This window comes from Pelodiscus sinensis, chromosome 1 (genome assembly GCF_049634645.1).
Source record: "Pelodiscus sinensis isolate JC-2024 chromosome 1, ASM4963464v1, whole genome shotgun sequence".
Classification (NCBI taxonomy): Eukaryota; Metazoa; Chordata; order Testudines; family Trionychidae; genus Pelodiscus; species Pelodiscus sinensis.
In genome coordinates, this window is record NC_134711.1 from 138,853,328 (window position 1) to 138,873,645 (window position 20,318).

General features: G+C 49.3%; 1 protein-coding gene across 5 annotated transcripts in view; it reads right to left on the reverse strand.

Annotated features, from left to right (window-relative positions):
• The window catches only part of NCAPD2 (non-SMC condensin I complex subunit D2), a 49,922-nt gene that overhangs the window by 24,499 nt on the left and 5,105 nt on the right, over nt 1-20,318 (reverse strand). For all 5 annotated transcript variants that reach the window (XM_075904251.1, XM_006124170.4, XM_075904258.1 and 2 more), the window contains exons 4-15: nt 20,108-20,286; nt 18,245-18,384; nt 16,207-16,334; nt 16,001-16,124; nt 15,782-15,929; nt 5,840-6,037; nt 5,499-5,633; nt 4,820-4,904; nt 4,268-4,451; nt 3,814-3,941; nt 3,295-3,492; nt 1,971-2,145 (exon numbers count right to left, since the gene is read on the reverse strand). In XM_075904251.1, coding sequence (XP_075760366.1) covers nt 1,971-2,145; nt 3,295-3,492; nt 3,814-3,941; nt 4,268-4,451; nt 4,820-4,904; nt 5,499-5,633; nt 5,840-6,037; nt 15,782-15,929; nt 16,001-16,124; nt 16,207-16,334; nt 18,245-18,384; nt 20,108-20,286 — 1,822 coding nt within the window. The remainder of the gene's footprint in view (nt 1-1,970; nt 2,146-3,294; nt 3,493-3,813; nt 3,942-4,267; nt 4,452-4,819; nt 4,905-5,498; nt 5,634-5,839; nt 6,038-15,781; nt 15,930-16,000; nt 16,125-16,206; nt 16,335-18,244; nt 18,385-20,107; nt 20,287-20,318) is intronic.

Consider the following 20,318-nt stretch of genomic DNA (forward strand, 5'->3'; position numbering starts at 1 on the left):
CAGCCATAATAGGTCAGACCAAAGGTCCATCCAGCCCAATATCCTGTCTGCCGAGAGAAGCCAATGCCAGGTGCCCCCGAGGGAATGAACAGAACAGGAAACCATCAAGTGATCCCTCCCCTGTCACCTATTCCCAGCTTCTGACAAACAGGCTAGGGGGACCCCATTCCTGCCCATCCTGGCTAATAGCCATTGAAGGACCTAACCTCCATTTACCCAGCTCTAATTCTCTTGCAACCATTTTTGACCTGAATACTTCATACCAGAACTCACTTAAAATCCTACTTTCTTTAATCTAAAATTCAAGCCAGTGTTTGGTAACTCCAGGTAAAGTAATGGACTTGAATACTGACCCTTTACAGGAGCAATGGACCTTTAATATCTGAACTGGCAGGGTGTGTCTAAACTACATGGCTCCGTCAATGGAGCCATGTAGATTAGGCTGATCAGCAAAGGGAAATGAAGCCGTGATTTAAGTAATTGCGGCTTCATTTAAATTTAAATGGCTGCCGCACTGAGCCGATAAACAGCTGATCAGCTGTTTGTTGGCTCAACGTGCTAGTCTGGACGCTCCCGCGCCGACCTGAAAGCCCTTTATCGACCTCCCTGGTAAACCTCATCCTACGAGGTATAATGGGGAGGTCGATAAAGGGCTTTCATGTCGACAGGGGAGCGTCCAGACTGCCCTGATCTGCCGACAAACAGCTGATCGGCAGAGCGGGGCAGCCATTTAAAATTTAAATGAAGCCGCGATTATTTAAATCATGGCTTCATTTCCCTTTGCCGAACAAACAAATCTACATGGCTCCATCGACGGAGCCATGTAGTCTAGATGTACCCGCAGAGAGGGCCAGATAATGCAGAACATGTTTTCAGGACTTGGAGTGGGTTGGGGTCATCCAGCAAGTAATAATCAAGACTGGTGAAAGCTGACCATCTGCCAGACCAGTGTTTCCCAACCTTTTTGATACTGGGGACTGGCAAACCCATTCACAAACTTTTGGGAAACCAGCAACATTTGCATATTCATTATGCATTTGAATACGCAAATGTGAAAATAAAACATTCCTTGTCCACCAAAAGCCCAGCTCCCAGAGCCCTCAGTCCCAGCTGTAACTCCACTACCCCCCCAGTGCCAGCCACTGACCCCAGAGTCTCCTGCACCCAACCTCCTTAGTGCCAGCCCCCTGCCCCTTAGAGCCCCCACAGCACCAATCTCCTGGTTCCAGAGCCCAACTGCACTCAACCCCCCCAGAATGCCTCCCAGTGCCAGTCCCCAATATTAGCCCCATCCCAAGAGCCCTCCCAATGCCAGTCCTGCCCTTGTAGCTCCCCCTCACAGTACTAGCTCAGCCTCCAGAACCCCCCAGCAGCAATAGCCCTGCCCCTGCAGCCCCCAGTGCTTGCCCCACCTCCCTCACCTAGCCCTGCGCTGCTGCCTGCATGCCAGTAGCTCTGGGGGCAAGGGCATACCACCCAGCACCTCCCCCTCCTGCTGCAGCGGTTGGGAGAGGCGTGTCCTGCCCCGCTTCTCAGCCAGCCAACAGCAGGAAGGGGCAAGGTCTCCCCCAAGACAGAAGAACACTTTCCTGTATGGTAGGACACTGGGCAGTGTACTCCAGCCCTGACCCCCAGACCTGCCGTGGCCCAGCTGTCAGAGGTCTGCAGCCCAACAGTTGGAAACCGCTGTGCTAGAGCAGGGCTGTGGCTGTACACAGACACCCAGGATATGACCTGCGTATTGGTAAGCTGTTTGCAAGCAGCCTAGCCTGAGACCTACAAGCTCAAAACATTACAAAGTAGTCCAGGTCACTGCCCACCCTGCAACAACCCCTCAGTGGTTTGGATTGCACCCTAAAACCACCCACCCACACCCTGCCTACCGCACCGCACCCACTGGTGCGCAGTCCATACTCCCTTTCCAACAGCACCTCCTGAGAGATACTGACACGGATCAGGGGATCCCATACCTTTCGGAGTCCCCGCTGGGGCTTAAGTAGAGCCTCCTGTAGGCACTTAGCACAGTTTCTCTGATACCTGGCTCCTTAGACCAGACAAGAGGAAGCATCCTTCGAACTCCAAGCAGTGCCTGGGGAACACCGAACTGCGAGACTGTCACAAAGAACTCAATGGCCTCCTGCACCACTAGGAGAGTAGAGAAGAGTCAGTCTAGCTTTACAACAATCCAGTCCCTTCTAGTCTGTGAAAGGGATGGGTCCAGTGCATCATTAAGCAATAAGCCATGTACCCACTGTTTTCCCAGCAAACCCTTAGCCCACGTACAACAGGCCCCCCGACACGCTACAGTCCTGTCCCCTGGGGAGTAGAGAGGTGGCTGCCACAGCACTTTCAGCAGTGCCCAAACGATGACCAAAAGCCCCAGCAAAACTCGCAGTTGATTATGAACTGAGAACATGTTTCCAGAGCCACGTCATGCAACTTCTGGATAAAAGCAGTTTGAATCCGATCACTTGCTATGAAGAAGCAAATTGTTTTATAACCGCTGCCGTTTCTTCCCTACTAAACTACTCAGCAGCGCAAGAATAGGAACTAACTGATCCAATTAATCCATAGCCCCTCTGCCCATCAGGCTACAGGAACCCCAAGCTTAGTACAAGGAGTCAGAGACCTGGAAGCAAATGTGGGTTCCCATGGCCCTCAGCTGCTGCCCAGGAAAGCAGAAGGGCAGAGGAAAGAGGAGGATTTAGGAAAGTATTTCGAGCCTTCCAATTCTCCTCCCCGCCTCTTCTACAGGTCAGAGCGGTCCGAGGCCCACCTCAGGGACCATATGCCATTTGGGATTAGCCACAACATAGAATGTACTGCCAGCCACTTGCCTCTCTCTTCTGCACTCATGGAAATGGTGCAGTGTGGCAACAGAGAAGTCAGCTCTGCTGGCTCTGTCTATCGGGGAAATACCCACTAAGAGAGCTGCCAAGGGCTTCCATTACTCTTGCATCCCCAAAGCAGAAAAGGACAAGAGAATCTGCCCTGAATAATTGATTGAGGCCACCTGATATTCTGAAGAATCTGCAGGCCTCAGAGGCTGGATCCACTACATTTACCTGAAAAGTTTACTGAGGCTTTTAAATACCAGAGAATACCCCACCCAAGACAACCCTCTTGACTGGCTCTGTGAGCCCAATGTTAACAAGGCAGGCAAGTCCCCAAGGCACCTCTTCAGGGCATTCCAGTCCTGGCCTCTTCCACATATCCAAGATAGAGCTCTCATCCACCAAGCTGAGGACCCTGGTAATCTTAATGGATAGGATGATCTGGGGCTACCCCACTTACCAGAGACAGAGCTTTCATACATCATCCTGCTGACCATGCTCAAGGCTTCAGTGATCTTCATAGAGAAGTTGTGTGCATCTTGCAGATATTGCACAAGCATCTCCTGCTTGACCAGCTCGGGGGGTGGCTGCTCTTCTATTACAGGGTCTTCTCCATTGCTATGCGAAAGCTGTTGGATATCGTTTTCCAGGTGGAAATCTACATAACAAAAATAACTTATCCATGAACAGTGCTTGGGGCAGGAGAAAATGTTTTTTGTCCTCTCCCTATTCATCCCTGGTGACCTAAACCAAGAATCAGCTCCCAACACCACAACTTAACAGCAGCTCAGTCAGGCAGCCAAAAAGGGGGATTTAGACCTAGATTCTCAGCACACGGCCAGTCAAGTCTCACTTCCATGGCATGATGCAATGCAAGCAGAGACAGGGCTGAGGAAAGGGACAGAACATGTTTCACCTCTATAGTGTTGGTACCAATATGACCCCCAAGACAAGAAACTGGTGGTCTCAGAAAAGCTACCTGTGTACAGTGTCCTCAGAATGGCCAGGGTCATGGCTTCCTTGTCATTCTCCAACACTGAACTGCTGGTGAAGGGCTCCTCCCCATCAAAGTGGCACATGGCCCTCTGTGTTAGGCGGATAGCATCCCTGGACAGAGAGGATGCACAATAAGAAATCATCCAGTCAGGAGCCAGTCAGTGAAGCACTCCATCACTTGGCTTTGTGCCTGAACCTATGGGATAGGGATCTCGTCAACACCTCCAGACTACCATGGACAGTAAGCTCTTTCCACACAAAAAATGAGTCTTCAATCTCCCACAAGGTGTTACCCCTTCCCCAAGGCTCAGACCTCACCCGATAAAAGGATTACAGATGGGCGTCCCCACGGTAACTCTTCCCCATATTGCAGATCCCTCCCCCACTGCCCCCCCCCCCCCACACACAACCGCAGCCCATTGAAGGGTCCCACTCACTTGTAGTTTAGCTTCCTCAGCAACTGGATGATGCGCTCAGCTGTACTCAGTGCAGTCTCCTCAACCTCTAGTGCCGTCTCCTCTTCCTCCTCGTCTCCTTGCAACGTGTGAAGGAGCTGATGTATGGTGGCCCTGAGCTCTGGCAACATGGCCTCCCACTCCTCCTCTGGGGTAATTAGTGCAGCTATGAAAAAAGGGAAGAGAACAGGAATGATACAGCTAACCAAACCCATTATCCTAAAGTGTGGGAAACAGCTTAGATGGAGATAGGGTTGGAGTCCTGCACTCTCCTCTCTAGGTCCCCCAGAGACACCATTCCCTTTGCTTGCCCCCTCCTGATCTTCCCTCTCCATTCCATATGGAAAGCTTCTGATACTCTGGGCCATGCAGACAGGACCGCTCAGGTCACAGAAGCTCAAAAGGATAAAAGATTGGGGCACTGCAATACAGGCTGAGTATGGATGCAAGACAGGAAGAAGAATGAGAAATGCACAGGAATTCCTGCTGGGAGGACTCAGGATACCCACTCGGATGGACAAAAGCAGAGATTACCAGCTGCTGTTGTACGTTCGTCCCTCATTTCTTGCAGTTTCTGCATCTCTTTCTTGAGTGGCTCAGCCAGGTCAGTGCAGCTTAGCTGGGGATGCGAGGGGAAAATTGGAATGTTTCACGCTGTTCTCCATACCCTTAAATCCTACTTAAGCTCCTGCTTTCTCCCACATAAGTCTTCTTTCAGCTCCCCCTTGAAGTACCCCAGGACCTGTAAAAGGCACCTGCTTTTGGAAGCTAGAGTAGCTGGTTCTAGACCACTTCCCACAAGGGGAGCATAGGAGGAGGTCTAGCTGTGAAGCCACGTAGTTTGCGACAAGGTCTAAGTGAAGGGTGTGCAAGAGCACAAGCTCCATGACCTAGGGGGTGCAGTGGAGCAAGATTCTGAAGTCTAAACCAAAATCCCAAAGAACAGTCCCACCGCAGACTCAAACCAAACCAGGAAAGGCTTTCAGCAGAGTTAAGAGCCGTATACCAGGCATGCACCTCATACCCTGCATACAAGCAAGCTGAACAATGGAATGGAAAGCCCAGATATTAGTTAGGGTACCTGAATCAGAGGAAAAACAAGGAAACTTCCAATATTGACCCTGAGCCACAGCCAAAGACTAGTGACCAACCTCTTCCTGGGAGCTCCTGCCCCAGGAAGGCACAGAAATTCCAGAATGGTAGAGCAGTTTACCTTGCAGGAGAAGGGGTTGTTTGACAGAAATGCAGCCAGAAGTTGGATGGCATTCTTAACCACAAGTACTGATTTGTCTTGGAGGCGGCCCACAGCCAGAGACACCACTGCCTGGAACCGAGCCAAGGGCAAGGCCTGCAGCAAAGAGTGGATTGAAGAGGTTACCCAGAAGCCCTGGAGACATTAGATGTAGACTTGCATTCCTCCCTCTAGGAAAGTTGCACAGCCATGTTTCCTCAGAGCCCAGCAAGAGGCTTCATGTTCTCCCTCACCCCTTCCTAAACAGGAGAGCAATCTGAGGAGAACGCCCCCTTCCCCCGATTTCCTTCACAAAGATTCACCTTCTGCTGGACAATCCGGGTGAAGAGTTGCAGCACACGGCTGCGCACAAACCCGTTGACATCACACAAATGGGCCTGCAGCGTATCCAGAAACTGGTCCCGTGTACCCCTTGCAGCTTCCTCTAGCTGATCCCCACTCAGCACCTTCAGCAACATCTCTGCCATGGCTGTCAGGATGGCATTTCTCATTACATAGCTCTGCAGAGAGAAAATGACTCCACTGTACCAGGATCAGAAGGAGGGGAATTTCCGCAGCACCTATCCAACCAGGACTCATGCTAAGACAGCAAGGATGGTCCAGTGCTTATGTTTGGGAAACCCAAATTCAATTCTCTGCTTTACCACAGAATTCCTGTGTGACAACAGGAAAATGTGGCTGACCCCTGGAGGCTGCATCTCCCAGAGCTCCGATGCACTTAGGCCTGCAGCACTCAGGCTGACTGGAGTGCCATTTGTGGACTTTGAGGATGACTTCACATGATTCTGAGTTGAAGGCAAGCCACCCCTGCAACTTAACGGAGGGGCTCCCCATAGTGAGGAGCACCATGCCCCCTGAGGCCCCAAAATAACTGCAATTCTGCTCCTGAAGCATTTGCTCAGCAGCTCCCGTTGGCCAAATGCTACATCATAAGGAAGAAAGACAGGAATTATGGCTGCTCTATTGGTCAGAATTGGCAATTTCCCAGGAAAATCCCATTTTAAGGCCAGATTAAACCAGAAAAAATAACTGCATCAGTATGCAGCAGAAACAAAGCTGGCTTTTACGCTAGCTCCCTATGAATGTCTGCTCCCATGGTGCTACCTGCCCTCAACCCCATGCTTGCTGTCTCTCTATCACAGGCATCAGCATGGGAGGAGGGGGAGAGCAGGCAGGAGCCAATACATGTGGGGAGCCGCTTGACCCCTCTTCGCTGCCTCTGGGGAGGCTGCTCCATAGGATGCCAGCACAGCCTCTGTCGGCGGAGGCTCCTCTCATAGACTGGTTCCTACCTGCCACCCTGAACGGCTGCCTGATAGAAAGGCAGAGCGCAGAGTGGTAGGGGGCTCCCCACTGGCTGCCGGCCCCGCTCCTGGGGAACTACCGAACAATCATGTAACCTCTAAAATTTGGCACAGTTACATGATTATTCAATTACACGCTATCTAACATCCTTACAGAATCCTCTACAGCCAAATGGGATTAGGATTGTAGTCTGCAATTCTGCAGTCTTGTTTCCTTAATGCTTCAGCTCTGCATCACCAGCAATTCCACATAAAAAGCAGTTGCTCAACTCTCAATTGTTCTTCAAGATGTTTTGTTAGCAATCATTCCAACCAGGTATGTGAACATCAAGTGCATGAGTGCCAGGAACCTTTTTCCCTTAGCAGCCCATCAGGTCAACTGGGGAACCCTCTGGAACGATGCCTTCCTGGAGTTCAATATACGACCCTGTCGATCCGACCTGTCCCTTCAGTTTCTTTTTGCCCGCAACTCCCATAGATAAGCAGGAGGGTGGCTAGTGAACACGAACGCATCTCAAACGTGTGTCAGTTCATGGGGATTCCAATGGGGTGACTCCCAAGCTCTTCCCTGGAAGTGGGGTTGGAGCTATGGACTCACTGACTGGAGAACCACTCTGCTGACTACTGCGTCACTCCTAGCTTGCTGATCAATGTCATGAGTGAATGAACAACCAGGCTGCCACTCTACAAATCTCTTGTATCTGCACCTGAGTGAGGAAGGCAGATGAAGTAGTACGTGCCCCTGTGGAATGAGGGGTGTTAGCTGGAGCTGTGATTGTAGCAGGTATGGATGCAGATTGTGAGCCACAAACAGATTTGCGGTGATGAAACCAGGAGACTTTCATCTGGGCTGCAGCTATTCCAAACAACTGTGTCAATCTCTAGGATGGCTTTGTGCATGTGATGTAGCAGCAAGGACTCTGGGGCCATCCAGACAGAGTGCAGTCTCTGCTGCCTGGAAGTGGTGTGTTTCTTTAGGAAAAAACGCCAGAACGAAAATGTCCTGTCCCCGTTGAAATTGGGACAATACCCATGGCAGAAATGCTGGGTGTGATCTAAGCTGAGCTTTGTCTTTATGAAAGACTGTATGCAGGAATTTTGGTGTCCGGGCCCTCAGGTCTGACACCCGTCTAGCTGATGTTGTGGCCACCAGGAATGCTACCTTCCATGAAAGGGAAAGGAAGGAGCATATGAGAGGCACATGAGCCTAGAGAGCATCAAATTCAGGTCCCATGTAGGTATGGATGGTTGCAACTGCAGGTAGAGAGAGTCTCTCTATCACCTTAAATGAACTACCATGAGGTTCATGAAAACAGATTGCCCCGAGTCCCCTGGGTGAAAGGCCAAAATAGTTGCCAGGCAGACCCTAATGGGAGAGAAAGACTCTTTTGTTTCAAGACCAGCACCAGTCCAGGATGAGAGGAACAGGGGCCAGGGAGGGTATTGAAGGCACCATTCATCGCACCAGCACAAGAACCTTTCCCACTTGTCAGTTAAATGGCTTTAGTGGCAACCTCCCTAATTCCCAGTAGCATCTCCCCAACTGCCTACAAGCACTGGAGCGCTAGTCAATTTAGCCAAAGCCCCACATCATGAAGCCCGCACCCAGAAGATGCCCACCATCCTGTGAGAGTCCTGGAGAAGTGGCATATCCACAAATAACTATCAGCATTGTATACCAATGCTAGTGGGGCCACCACCAATGCCCTTGCAAACTAAATGAAGGTTCAACCACCAGCGCAGGGAGTGGTAGACTTGTGAAGGTATTAGTGGCCAATGTCCCTGCGCAGAGTGTGTTGTGTCTTATGCACCACTAGTGAGGTCATGTATGCTTGGCACCTACCAGTTACTAACAAGTATCATATATACAGTGAAACCTTTGTTATCCAGCACTCTGTTAACAAGAAAACTTTGTTAACTGGCATTACCCTCAGCCATACCTTCAGGGGCACAGACCCAGGTTGGTTTACCATGATTGGCTTAACAATTTTTTATTTAAGAAGTACTAATCGTCTTTAACTCAAAATGAGACCAACTGCCCCTCACTACAAAATTACCAATATTAAAAACTTGAGTTTTACTATTATTGTTCGTTGGTTTTTCCTAGGTTGATAGGACCCTCAGATAATACTGGTCTACAATTTAGAAGTCATCTGCTTCAGAGATAAAATGTGCTATTTATTATGTATTTCGATGTTCTGAATTCAAATATGACAATTAAAACTACTGATTGGGTACTGTTTCCAAGATATTTAAGTTTTTACGTCTATGTATATTGTGTAGATAGAGTTTTAATCATAAATTGTAAACCTAGGTCTTTTCATGTGTTTATGGTTGCTTTACATGATAATATTTCACCTGTCCTGTTTATGTAACACTTAATAAATTTTATTTATATAACCCTTTTGCTGATTTTTAATGAAACAAAAGGCAAAAAACCATTATGTACATAGTTTAGTCCTATTCAGTGTCTACTCAGTGCTTCTTGGCTTGTCTCTTGTACTCATTAAATGGAGCATCTCTTGTGTCTGTCCAGCAATAGTCTGCAAGCATTGAAGGGCTCCATTTCCCCTGATAGCATTTCTCCATTGTTGCAATGTCCTGGTGACCAAAAGTTGCTCACATGAGCACTCTCTAGATGAGAGTGCAAAAAAAATGTATCTTGTGACATGTTGCAACCAAGGTTTTCCACCAACAACCTGTAGTTGTCTGCCTTGTTGTTTCTGAGAAAATTTATTGCCACTAACTGAAAGGCTTTCCATGCCGTCTTTTCCTTGCCACGCAGTGCATGGTCAATGAATCATCTCGAAGAAGTTCATGAATCTGAGGACCAACAAAGACACCTTCCTTTATCTTAACTTCACTTAACCTTGGACATTTTCCATGGAGGTACTTGAAAGCTGCTTGTGTTTTGTCCATGGCCTTGACAAAGTTCTTCATCAGACCCCGCTTGATGTGTAAGGGTGGTAACAAAATCTTCCTTGATTCAACAATTAGTGGATGCTGAACACTTTTCCCTCCCAGGCTCCAACAACTGTCCAAGTGGCCAATCTATCTTGATGTAGTGGGAATCTCTTGCACGACTATCCCATTCGCAGAGAAAACAGCAGTACTTTGTGTATCCAGTCTGCAGCCCAAGCAAGAGAGCAACAACCTTCAAATCGCCACAAAGCTGCCACTGATGTTAGTCATAGTTTATGCATCTCAAAAGTTGTTTCATGTTGTCATAGGTTTCCTTCATATGGACTGCATGACCAACTGGAATTGATGGCAAAACATTGCCATTATCCAGCAAAATATCCATGACTTCTAGGAATAACATGATGCAATTCATATAATGTATGACGCAATACCAGCTTCAGATTGCATCATTCATTGTTTTGCCTAAAAAGCAAGTACAGGCAGTCCCCGAGTTACGCGGATCTGACTTACGTCGGATCCGCAGTTACGAACGGGGTTTGCTCCCCATCTCCGTGGTCTGCTGGGGGGGGCCCGCAGCTAGTACCCCCTCTCCCCCCAGCAGATCAGGCTTTTCTCCGGACGCCTGCGGTAGAGCAGTTGGGGCGCTGCCGGTTGCCCAGAGCAGCACTGCGGGACCGCTACTGGATCAACCCGGCAGCACCCCAGCTGCTCTGCCCCAGGCGTCCCCAAGTCAGCCGCTGCTGAAACTGACCAGCGCTGTCTACAGGAAGCCCGAGGCAGAGTTGCTCTGCCCCGGGCTTCCTGGAATCAGCCGCTGATCAGTGTCAGCAGCAGCTGAATCTGGACGCCAGTTCCGACTTACATACAGATTCAACTTAAGAACAAACCTACAGTCCCTATCTTGTACGTAACCCGGGGACTGCCTGTACTGTCCAAACCCAGTCATAGATTTATTCATAGATGTATTTTAGTCATTTCTGGTTTAAATGGAGATCCTTTCCCTTTATAACTCACTTATCCTCCGCCATTCGCAAGTCAAGGGTCATATATACTGACTCAATAGCATATCTTGAAAGCTAGAGTCAATAAACAATGTTAGGCATCATTTTCATTGTCAGTGACCCAGAATTATTAAAGTTTGACTGCATTTATTTCAGAAGCATTTTGGCTGTAGAGCAGTGAACCAGAGGTTTTAGATAAACAGAATGCCCTCATCCCCGAGCATGCCAGATAACAGGTTTTACTGTACATACACAAGAATACAAAGAGCAAACTAAAAAATTAATAACCGACTTCCAGTATTTTGTTCTACCCACTAAACTGTACTCTCCATTTTTCCTTGAAACAATGCCCCTTGAGGAACGCACTTTTGAATGGCTTAATGAAAGGCCATTCTATAAAATTTAAAGACTGCATTTGGCGGTCTGCGTAATAAACAGGCTTGATAGTATTCTGATTTTAAAACGTTTTTAATAAGACTTGCATTTTTACGAACAGCAATCGCCAGCAAAGCAGGTCTGATCTAAATCTGAACATGGGATTTCTTTCATTTAACATCAGTAACATTCATTAAGGGAACCCTGGCCCAGCAGGTCAGTGCCTGCCTCTCCCTTAACCTGCCCCACTCCTGAGCCAGGCGCTGCAGGCTGGTGCCTTCCCAGCCCCAAGAGTGCAGCTTGCCCCACTTCAGTTAGCAGAATGCCTTTCCCAGCCGGGGCCGCTACTGCCTGACATGTGGCTGCAGCCCTAGCCACCACCACCCGACATGTGGCTTGCTCCAGCAGCCCTGGGCAGGGAACAGCCTCGCTCCGCCACATGGCTCGCCCCCCTGAACAGCCCCACAGAGCAGGAATTGGGACTGTGGTGACGCTGCCCCAGCAGGGACAGCCTCACCATGGTCTGGCTCCAGCCACAGCACACAGGGCAGCCAGGCCGCATGATGTTCTGCTGAGCAGGAACCCGCTACTCACCTTCCAGCAGATAAGTGAGCGGTGAGTGTTGCTGTGCAGCTCTACAAATGAGGTGGGAGGGCCCAGAACTGAGCACAGCCTAGCACCTTAGGGAGAACTATGCTGGTGATTTATCAGGAAGGTGAAAGCGCAATTGGAATTGCAGCTAGCAAGGGACGTGAAGGGTAACAGGAAAGGCATGGGGCCATTACTGGATGAGGGAGGTAACCTAGTGACAGATATGGAAAAAGCTGAGGTACTCAATGCTTTCTTTGCCTCTGTCTTCACAGACATGGTCAGCTCCCAGACTAATGCACTAGACAACACAGTATGTGAAGGAGGTGGGCAGCCCTTGTTGAAGAACGAACAGGTTAGAAACTATTTAGAAAACCTAAAAGTATATAAATCCATGGGCCCGGATTTAATGCATCCGAGGGTACCAAGGAAGTTGGTACAAGTCATTGCGGAGCCTTCAGCCATTATGTTTGAAAACTCGTGGAGATCGGGAGAGATCCCAGATGATTGGAAACAGGCAAGTGTAGTGCCCATCTTTAAAAAAGGGAAGGAGGACAATGCAGGGAACTACAGACCAGTCAGCCTTACCTCAGTCCCCAGAAAAATCATGGAGGGGATCTTCAAGGAATCCATTTTGAAGCACTTGGAAGAGGGGAAGTGATCAGGAATAGTCAACATGGATTCAACCAGGGCAAGTCATGCCTGACCAATCTGGTTAGCTTCTATGAGGTAACTGGCTCTGTAGATACGGGAAAGTCAGTGGATGTGATATACCTTGACTTTAGCAAAGCTTTTGATATTCTTGCCTGCAAGTTAAGGAAGTATGGATCGGATACATAGACTAAGGTGGAGAGAAAGCTGGCTAAATTGACAGGCTCAACAGGTAGTGATCAACGGCTCGATGTCAGGTTGACGGTTTGTTTCTAGTGGAATGCCCCAGGGGTCGGTTCTAGGGCCAATTTTGGTCAACATCTTTATTAATGACCTGGATAAGGAGATGGATTGCACCCTCAGCAAGTTTGCAGATGACACTAACCTAGGGGGAGAGGTAGATATGCTGGAGGGCAGGGATAGGGTCTAGAGTGACCTGGACAGATTAGAGGATTGGGCCAAAAGAAATCTGATGAGGTTCAATGAGGACAGGTATAGAGTCCTACACTTAGGACAGAAGAGTCCCAAGCATTGTTATAGGCTGGGGACCGAATGGCTAAGTAGCAGTTCTGCAGAAAAGGACCTGGGGAATACAGTGGATGAGAAGCTGGAGAGGAGTCAACCGTGTGCCCTTGTAGCCAAGAGGGCTAATGGCATATTGGGTTGCATTAGGAGGAGCATTGCCAGCAGATCTAGAGAAATGATTATTCCCCTTTATTTGGCTCTGGTGAGGCCACATCTGGAGTATTGTTTCCAGTTCTGGGCCCCCCCACTATAGAAAGGATGTGGACGCACTGGAGAGGGTCCAGCAGAGGGTGACGAAAATGTTTAGGGGGCTGAAGCGCATGACCTATAAGGAGAAATGGATAGATTTGTTTAGTCTGCAGAAGAGAAGAGTGAGGGGGGTTTATTAGCAGCCTTCTAATTCCTAAAGGGAGGTTCCAAAGAAGATGGAGAGAGGCTGTTCGCAGTCATGACGGATGGCAGAACAAGAAGCAATGGTCTGAAGTTCCAGTGGGAGAGGTCTAGGTTGGATAGTAGGAAAAACTATTTCACTAGGAGGGTGGTGAAGCACTGGAATGGGTAACCTAGAGAAGTAGTGGAGTCTCCATCCCTAGAGGTGTTTAAGTCTCGGCTTGACAAAGCCCTGGCTGGATTGATTTAGTTGGGATTGGTCCTGCCTTGGGGAGGGGACTGGACTTGATGACCTCCTGAGGTCTCTTTCCAGCTCTACGGTTCTCTGAACTACAAGGTCCAAGCTGTCCTGAAGTGTATGGGGGAGGACTAGTCACGATTGTAGGGGTGTGAGCCTCAGTCTGGCATGCCTGACTAGGCCAGAACCAGGGACGTCCCTCTGACTCTGGGCTGCACGCACAGGTACATTTCAAAGCCATGGAGCCTGAGATTAGCGATGGACTCCACAGATGACCTGGGGTTCTGGGGAAATGCTGCGCAGAGCCACCCAGGATCAGCTGGGGAGTCCCTAGCTGACCCCGGGCTCCACAGTGCTGCCCCCTTTGAAATGCCGCCTCCATGTTTCAAAGGGGCAGCTGTGGAGCCTGGGGTCAGCAGGGGATTCCCCAGCAGATCCCAGTTCCGCGCAGCATTTCCCTAGAACCCAGGGTCAGTAAAAAAAAATATATATATATTTTCTGGGGAAATGCTGCTCAGAGCCTGGGGTTAGCTGGGGAGTCCCCAGCTGACCCCAGGCTCCATGGTGCTTCTGCCTTTCAAAGCAGCAGCACCACACAACTGATCCCCTGCTTATCTATGCAGCACTGCCACTTTGAAGTACCCCTTCCCCTCCCTCCTTTCCATCTCAGAGGCAGCAAGAGGGTAATCAACTAGTTGACTAGTCCTTAACATCCCTACTCCCCAATGCTCTGTGCCTTTTGAGTGGCACTGGAGAAGAGCAATGTCATGGCTCTCCCTCTCACACTGGTGACAGACTTCCAGTACCAGGGTTCTTTAGCAGAGTCCTTCCATTGCACAGTCTCGGGCATTGATGACAGATGCTCCAGACCAAGCTCAAGACCAGGCGGTCCAGTGCCGCAGGTTTTAGCACAGCCTCCACCAGGAGCTGCTTCCAGGTGGGATTCTCTTTTTTAATGTGCGACTGAAAAGCCTTGCAAATCCTTCAGCACTCACATGGATGGGTTTCCCCCAGACACCTCAGGCAGGAGTAGTGGGGGTGGGGGTCAATCACTATTTGATATAGGTTTATGGCAGTCAGGCAAACTGTAAACCCCTACGCTTGTGGCATGTCCTGCAGCCCCAGGCAGGTGGATGGGACGATAATCCAGAACACAACAACTAACTACACCTGGGAACTGAAAAAAAAACAAATAAAATTGCAATAACTAAGGGAGCAATTGCATGCAAGTGAACACTGTTCCAATGCCACCATGGCCAGCAAAAAGGAACTGAAGTGTGTGTGGGGGCAGGAGGCGGGGGTGTCAGGTTGATAGGGTCATATAGTGAGTGTCTTGAAGGTGCCACTCCAGAGGCTGCCCAGCTGGGCCCAACAGAGACCGCTAAGGGCAAACAGTTCCCAACACCCGTGCATGCAGCGCGCACACCTGCTTGGAACAGATATGAACAAGCACTGGAAAAAGAATCTAACTGATTTCAATATTATATGAACAAAAACTAGAAAACTGAAGTGAGTCATAACATGTACAACGGCTTTCAATAAAAATACCAAACCAGAATGTCTGAGTAACATTCTGATGTTCAGTATTTAATTACATACAAGTATTATGCCTACTGCAATTTTATTTTTTATTTGTACAAATCTAATTTCATTTGCAAACCACAACTTGAATACATAGCTAAGCGCACTGTGGTGTGCATTAATGAAACAGTCTTAAAAACAGAAAATGCCTTAAATTAGTACTAAACTATTTTTTGCTGTGGTTGTGCAAACCATGATTTTACCAGGTAAAGCCACCTCTGGTAAAGACTTATGCTACCCCTGCAACTGGCTGCTTCCTTACCAAGCTGGAATAGTTCCAGAGAGAGAAGCATAGATTAAGCTAGCTCTGCCTGAGCCTAGGGGAAACATACAGCAAAGGATGGGTCTTCTCCTCACACAGAGATGGGCAAAAAGGGCAGAAAGCCAACAGACAGTGACACCCCCCCACCCACCCCAGTTCTCTGCCGTTGGATATTTCCTAAGCTGAGTGAATTCCCAGCATAGTACTTTCTGCAGTGGTTCCTTCTCCATTCGCATCACCAGAGCATGCAAAGAGTGGAGCAAGGCAGAAAACCTGCCCCCAAATACTGTTTGCAATCCCTTGATCTTGCTGAAATACAGCCGATTTTCAAGCCAAAAAGATTAGATACCACTGCACTATACATTGTTTTCCCTGGAAACAGAGCTTTGCCCCTTCCCAAGCAGTACCTCTCCATCCAAGTGATGCAGTAGGACACTCATGTTTGACAGCACTATTGCTGGGATTTGTTCAGCTAGTTCTGAGAGAAAGGTAGCATAGCCCTTCACTCCGGAAGCATCCCGAGCCAGATCCTGGGGACACTTTTGTCCAATCTCCCTACATAAAGAAAGACTTGGTGTCAAAAGCTAGTGAGACTGGAGGGGACAGGGGTTTGGAGAATGTCTCACCTCAACAGCTCTCCCACCATGCTCTTCATGCCATACTCTGTGGCCCACAGGCTGACAGCCCCTGCAAATACTGGGGCTACATGTTCAAAGTGCTGCAACATCTGTGTGATCTTCAGAGTTGCACCTGCCAAACCAAAGGAGGGGGGAAAAGGGTCAGAGGATACATAAGAAGGACCCACATCAGGAAGGGGAGGTGATGGACTCACTGAGCATGTGGTCATAGTGAGTCAGAGCCACAGCAAGCAAATGCATTACTGCCTCCCGTGTGGCCCGATGCTTTTGGTGGCTGATGCTGGGCTTCTCCAGAATGCGGTAACAGTTGCTAGTCACTAAGCTGAAAGGAAAATAGGGAGAGATAAGGAGACCTGGCACAGCAATCTGACAACCCCAGCCACAAGGTATGAACTGGTAGAGCCTCAGTTTCCACTTTCCAGGGGCAGGGGGGGGAGGAGGGGGAGGAGGGAGGCAGAGTTGTTTCCCAGGCTCCAAGTTCCTAATATCCTGAACAACACTGTTTAAATAACCATTTCATGGACTGTATAAAAACAATGCCATGATTTTTCCAACAGGGAGACGCTTCTACCTACTCACTAATGCGGCAGCTACTCCTCCCGGGTTAGTAGACCAGCTTCATCTTGGCAGGGCAAGTGTTTTGGATGAGGGCCTACTCCAAGAATGTGCTAAGCGGCCAAGGGCTACACTCTCATGATATTAGTGGAAGAGGTGCGGGGGTTAGGACAGAGGCTGGGTGTAGAAGGGAGCTTGATGTAAGCTGGGATTAGAAAGCAAGATCGGAAAAGGAATTTAGGTGAAGGAGGAGGTTGTGACCTAGGGAATGCATGCAGCAGGGTGTGCAGGGGGTGGGTGTGCAAAGTCTGGGAGGAGTATAGGTGCAGAAGCAAGGATGCAGAGGGTTTCATGGGTATAGGGTGCAGAAGCAGGGGCAAAGGGTCGGATGTTCGACGGAGGTGTTGGAGTGCCAGAGGCAGGCTCTGGCCAGGAGACGCTTCCCTGGACTCCCAACTGGTAACCTAGCAGTTTCCTCAACCAGGCTCCCTGCATTCCATGCTTCTGCACACTGCTCAGAGTTGGCTGCAGGGGCCATACGGCTGTTCTGAATGCTACAAGCCAGAGGAAAAGGGGGGAGGGGAGTTCATTCACTCTCTGTTCTTCAAAGAGGCAGCTCCACTGGCTGGAAACTGACCAGTGGGAGATGCAATACTGTGCTGGGGGCAACATGTGAAGCCTCTGCTCCCTTCACCCAAACTCATAGTAGTCAGACACATATGGCCCCTCAGCAAACTGCTCTGAGCGTCATGCGGAGGCAGGGCAAGCAGCTTAGCTGAGGCTCCCGCTGGTCCCCGGACTGGATCCAGAAGCTCAGCAAGCCAGGTCCAACTCACAGACTGTATTTTGCCCACCCTGATCTTGAGCAGGAGTAGGTAGTGGTATCTCAACACATTGTAGCAGGTGGTCTGGCTCAGCCGAACTCACTCTTCCCCCATTAGGCCACCATTGCAGCAGAGAGAGCGGCATAGAGAATACCTCATGTTGGAAAACAATCCGAGCAATTTGAAAAGGAGGTAAGAGACTCAGGGGCCACGCATATCTCAAATTCTAAATTTACCCATGACTGCAGTAAATTAAAAACACACACACCATTTTTCTCATGGCCTTAGCAATAATGTGCCCAAGCTCATAGGTCCCTCAGCATTGGAAAGGCCTCCTAAACATCTCTCCCTTGGTTCAGTCTTACACTGAGAAGACATTTGAGAGAGCAAGGTATCTCCCTACTCCCCTGAGGTTTACACCTAGGCTACAGCTACGAACTTTTTCCAGAAGAGGAAATGCAAATGGAGCACTCAATTTGCATTTTCTCTTCCGATCCTTTTTGTAGAAGTTTTTGTGCAAAAGAGTGCTGTGTAGACAGCACCTTTTCGCATCAAAACCCTCTTTTCGCAAGATCCCTTAAAATGAGGAAGAAGGGTTTTGGCGCAAAAAGGTGCCATCTACACAGAGTTTTTTTGCGCAAGAACCTCTTCTGCAAGAGGAATCGGAAGAAAATATGCAAATGAGTGCCCTATTTGCATTTCCTCTTCTGGAAAAAGTTTGTAGTGTAGCCGTAGCCCTATAGATTATCTTATCTGTTCTTTTAGCCCTTCCCAGCATCCTCCACATCTAGCTTACTCCCTTGCAGCCATTCCATTCTGCCTTCCTCTCCCTAGTATCCACTTGGACCGTTACCTGATGAATTCCTCCTCCACCACCAAACCACACCACAGTCGACGGAGATCCAGTTGCAGCAGTTGTGTCAGCAGCTGTATAAGTGGCTGCCTCTCATCTTCCCAGCAGAAGCCTGAGCCTGTGGCATGATTCTTCTTGTTCTGAGAGGATAAATATTCACATTGGCAGCATGCCCTTTTAAAGCTGGAGGTGATCCTCAAGTTTTCAATCTGCCAAGAGCCAAATGGCCACAGCAAAAGGAACCAGCTGTGATGGCTTTCCTCTTATATGGAAAGGGCCATGAGCTTGGGAGGAAATGCTGGAATACTGGAACTGCAACAATAGGAGGCACCACACCGAATAGCCTTGGCATTTAGGTATCAGCAAACCTTGCCTGCTGTGTTCTGTCCTGTCTCCTAAAGCTGCCACCCACAAGTAACTCAAAGATGCACATACCACAGCCTGGCTTTCCTCAGGTCATAGTGACCTGATCAGCATCTGGGACAGATATACCTCGGGGGAGTGCCCTGTGACCTCCATACTCATTTATAGACAATTGTGGTCTTGCATATACAGTATATCATGTAAGGCAGTGGTCACCAACCAGTAGATCAGGATCTACTGGTAGATACTGGAGCCTTTGACAGGTGATCTTGACTGGTTTGGCCAAGAGGCTATCAAGAACAGCACTTCAGCTGTCCCTCCCCCTACTGCTGCACATCTCCTGTCCTTTGCCTTAGAGTTGCCCCTCCCTGAGAGCCTCCTGCTTGCAGTGCAGAGTAGGAAGGAAGAGGAGGAGGTGCTGATGTCAGGGTGCCCCCTTTCTCATCCTGTATTCTATCTTCACAGAATGGAGGGCGAGAGCACAGCAGGGCTTGGGATGGAGGAAGTTTGCTGGCTTCTTTGGAGTGTGGTCCCTTCCCTGACACCCCTTCCTCCCCCCTCTCCCATCTAGAGTTACCACAGCCTAGGGACAGGCGCTTCGTCCCTGGCCTCCACCCAGCCTCGCCTCCACCTACCCCAGCTGGGGGACAGGCTCCATTCTCTCAGCTGTGCTTGCTGGAGCTCCTGACAGCCATGGAGAGGTACTTCTCACCTGGCACCAAGCTGATGCAGTGAGAGGGGGCTGGGGGACGAGGGGCATAGTCCTCTCTCCCTAGAGAAGCCTGCCTCCCAAATCCATCATCCTTAGCCCCACACAGAGCCCACCCCCCTCAGCCAGAAACCCTCTTGCATTCCAACCCCCTCATCCCTGCTCCCACCCCAGAACCCATACATTCATCAGGATCCCTCACTCTCCTGCACCTCAATTCTCTGCCCCAGTCCCTTCCTGCACCCCAACCACACACTGTTCATGTGCAGAATGACTTTTCTGTGATATGGAAATGATGGATCACATTAGTGCACATAAGAGTCATTCCACACATGGACATAAAACAATTGGAGGGAACAATGGTGCATATCCACTTTCCATTAATAAAGTGGTGAACCAATGAATACATTTTTCCCCTAAAGTGCAAGGCTGGGAGTTGAGGGGATTTAACTGGTGTCTTACTCTTGAAAGATTCATGAATGGCTCTGGGAGCATTCCCATCATCCAGCTGGATGTGGGGTTCCACATGCTGTAATGCTGAGTGATCACAGCACCTGGAAGGGTTTGCTGCTTGTTGCTAGAAAACCATCAACTCTCCAGCTGAGCCTGGAGAGTTGATGGGGCACAGCAATCCCACAATTCCAGGCTGTATCCTGGGGATCCCATCACAGCATCCATATGGGAAATTCCAGCTATAGCATCAAAGTGCAGGAACAAAGTTGCAGAGTCCAGTAAATTTATGCATGTCCATTTTCAAAAAAAATCCACTCCCACCTGCCTCGCATACATACCTTTCCACTGGGATCCAGCCCTGCCAAGCCACTCTTGCAGTCTATCTCGAAGGCCTCTACTAGGTGAGTCAGCACATAGCAGTTCATTTTAAGAGCATTGAGGTGAGTGGTGCGTTCCGAAGGGCTCAGATCAAGATCATCCAAGATGGAGGAGAGGTCACTGGAGTAACGGGATACCACTGCAGGAAGGTGAGAAGGCAAAAGGATCGCT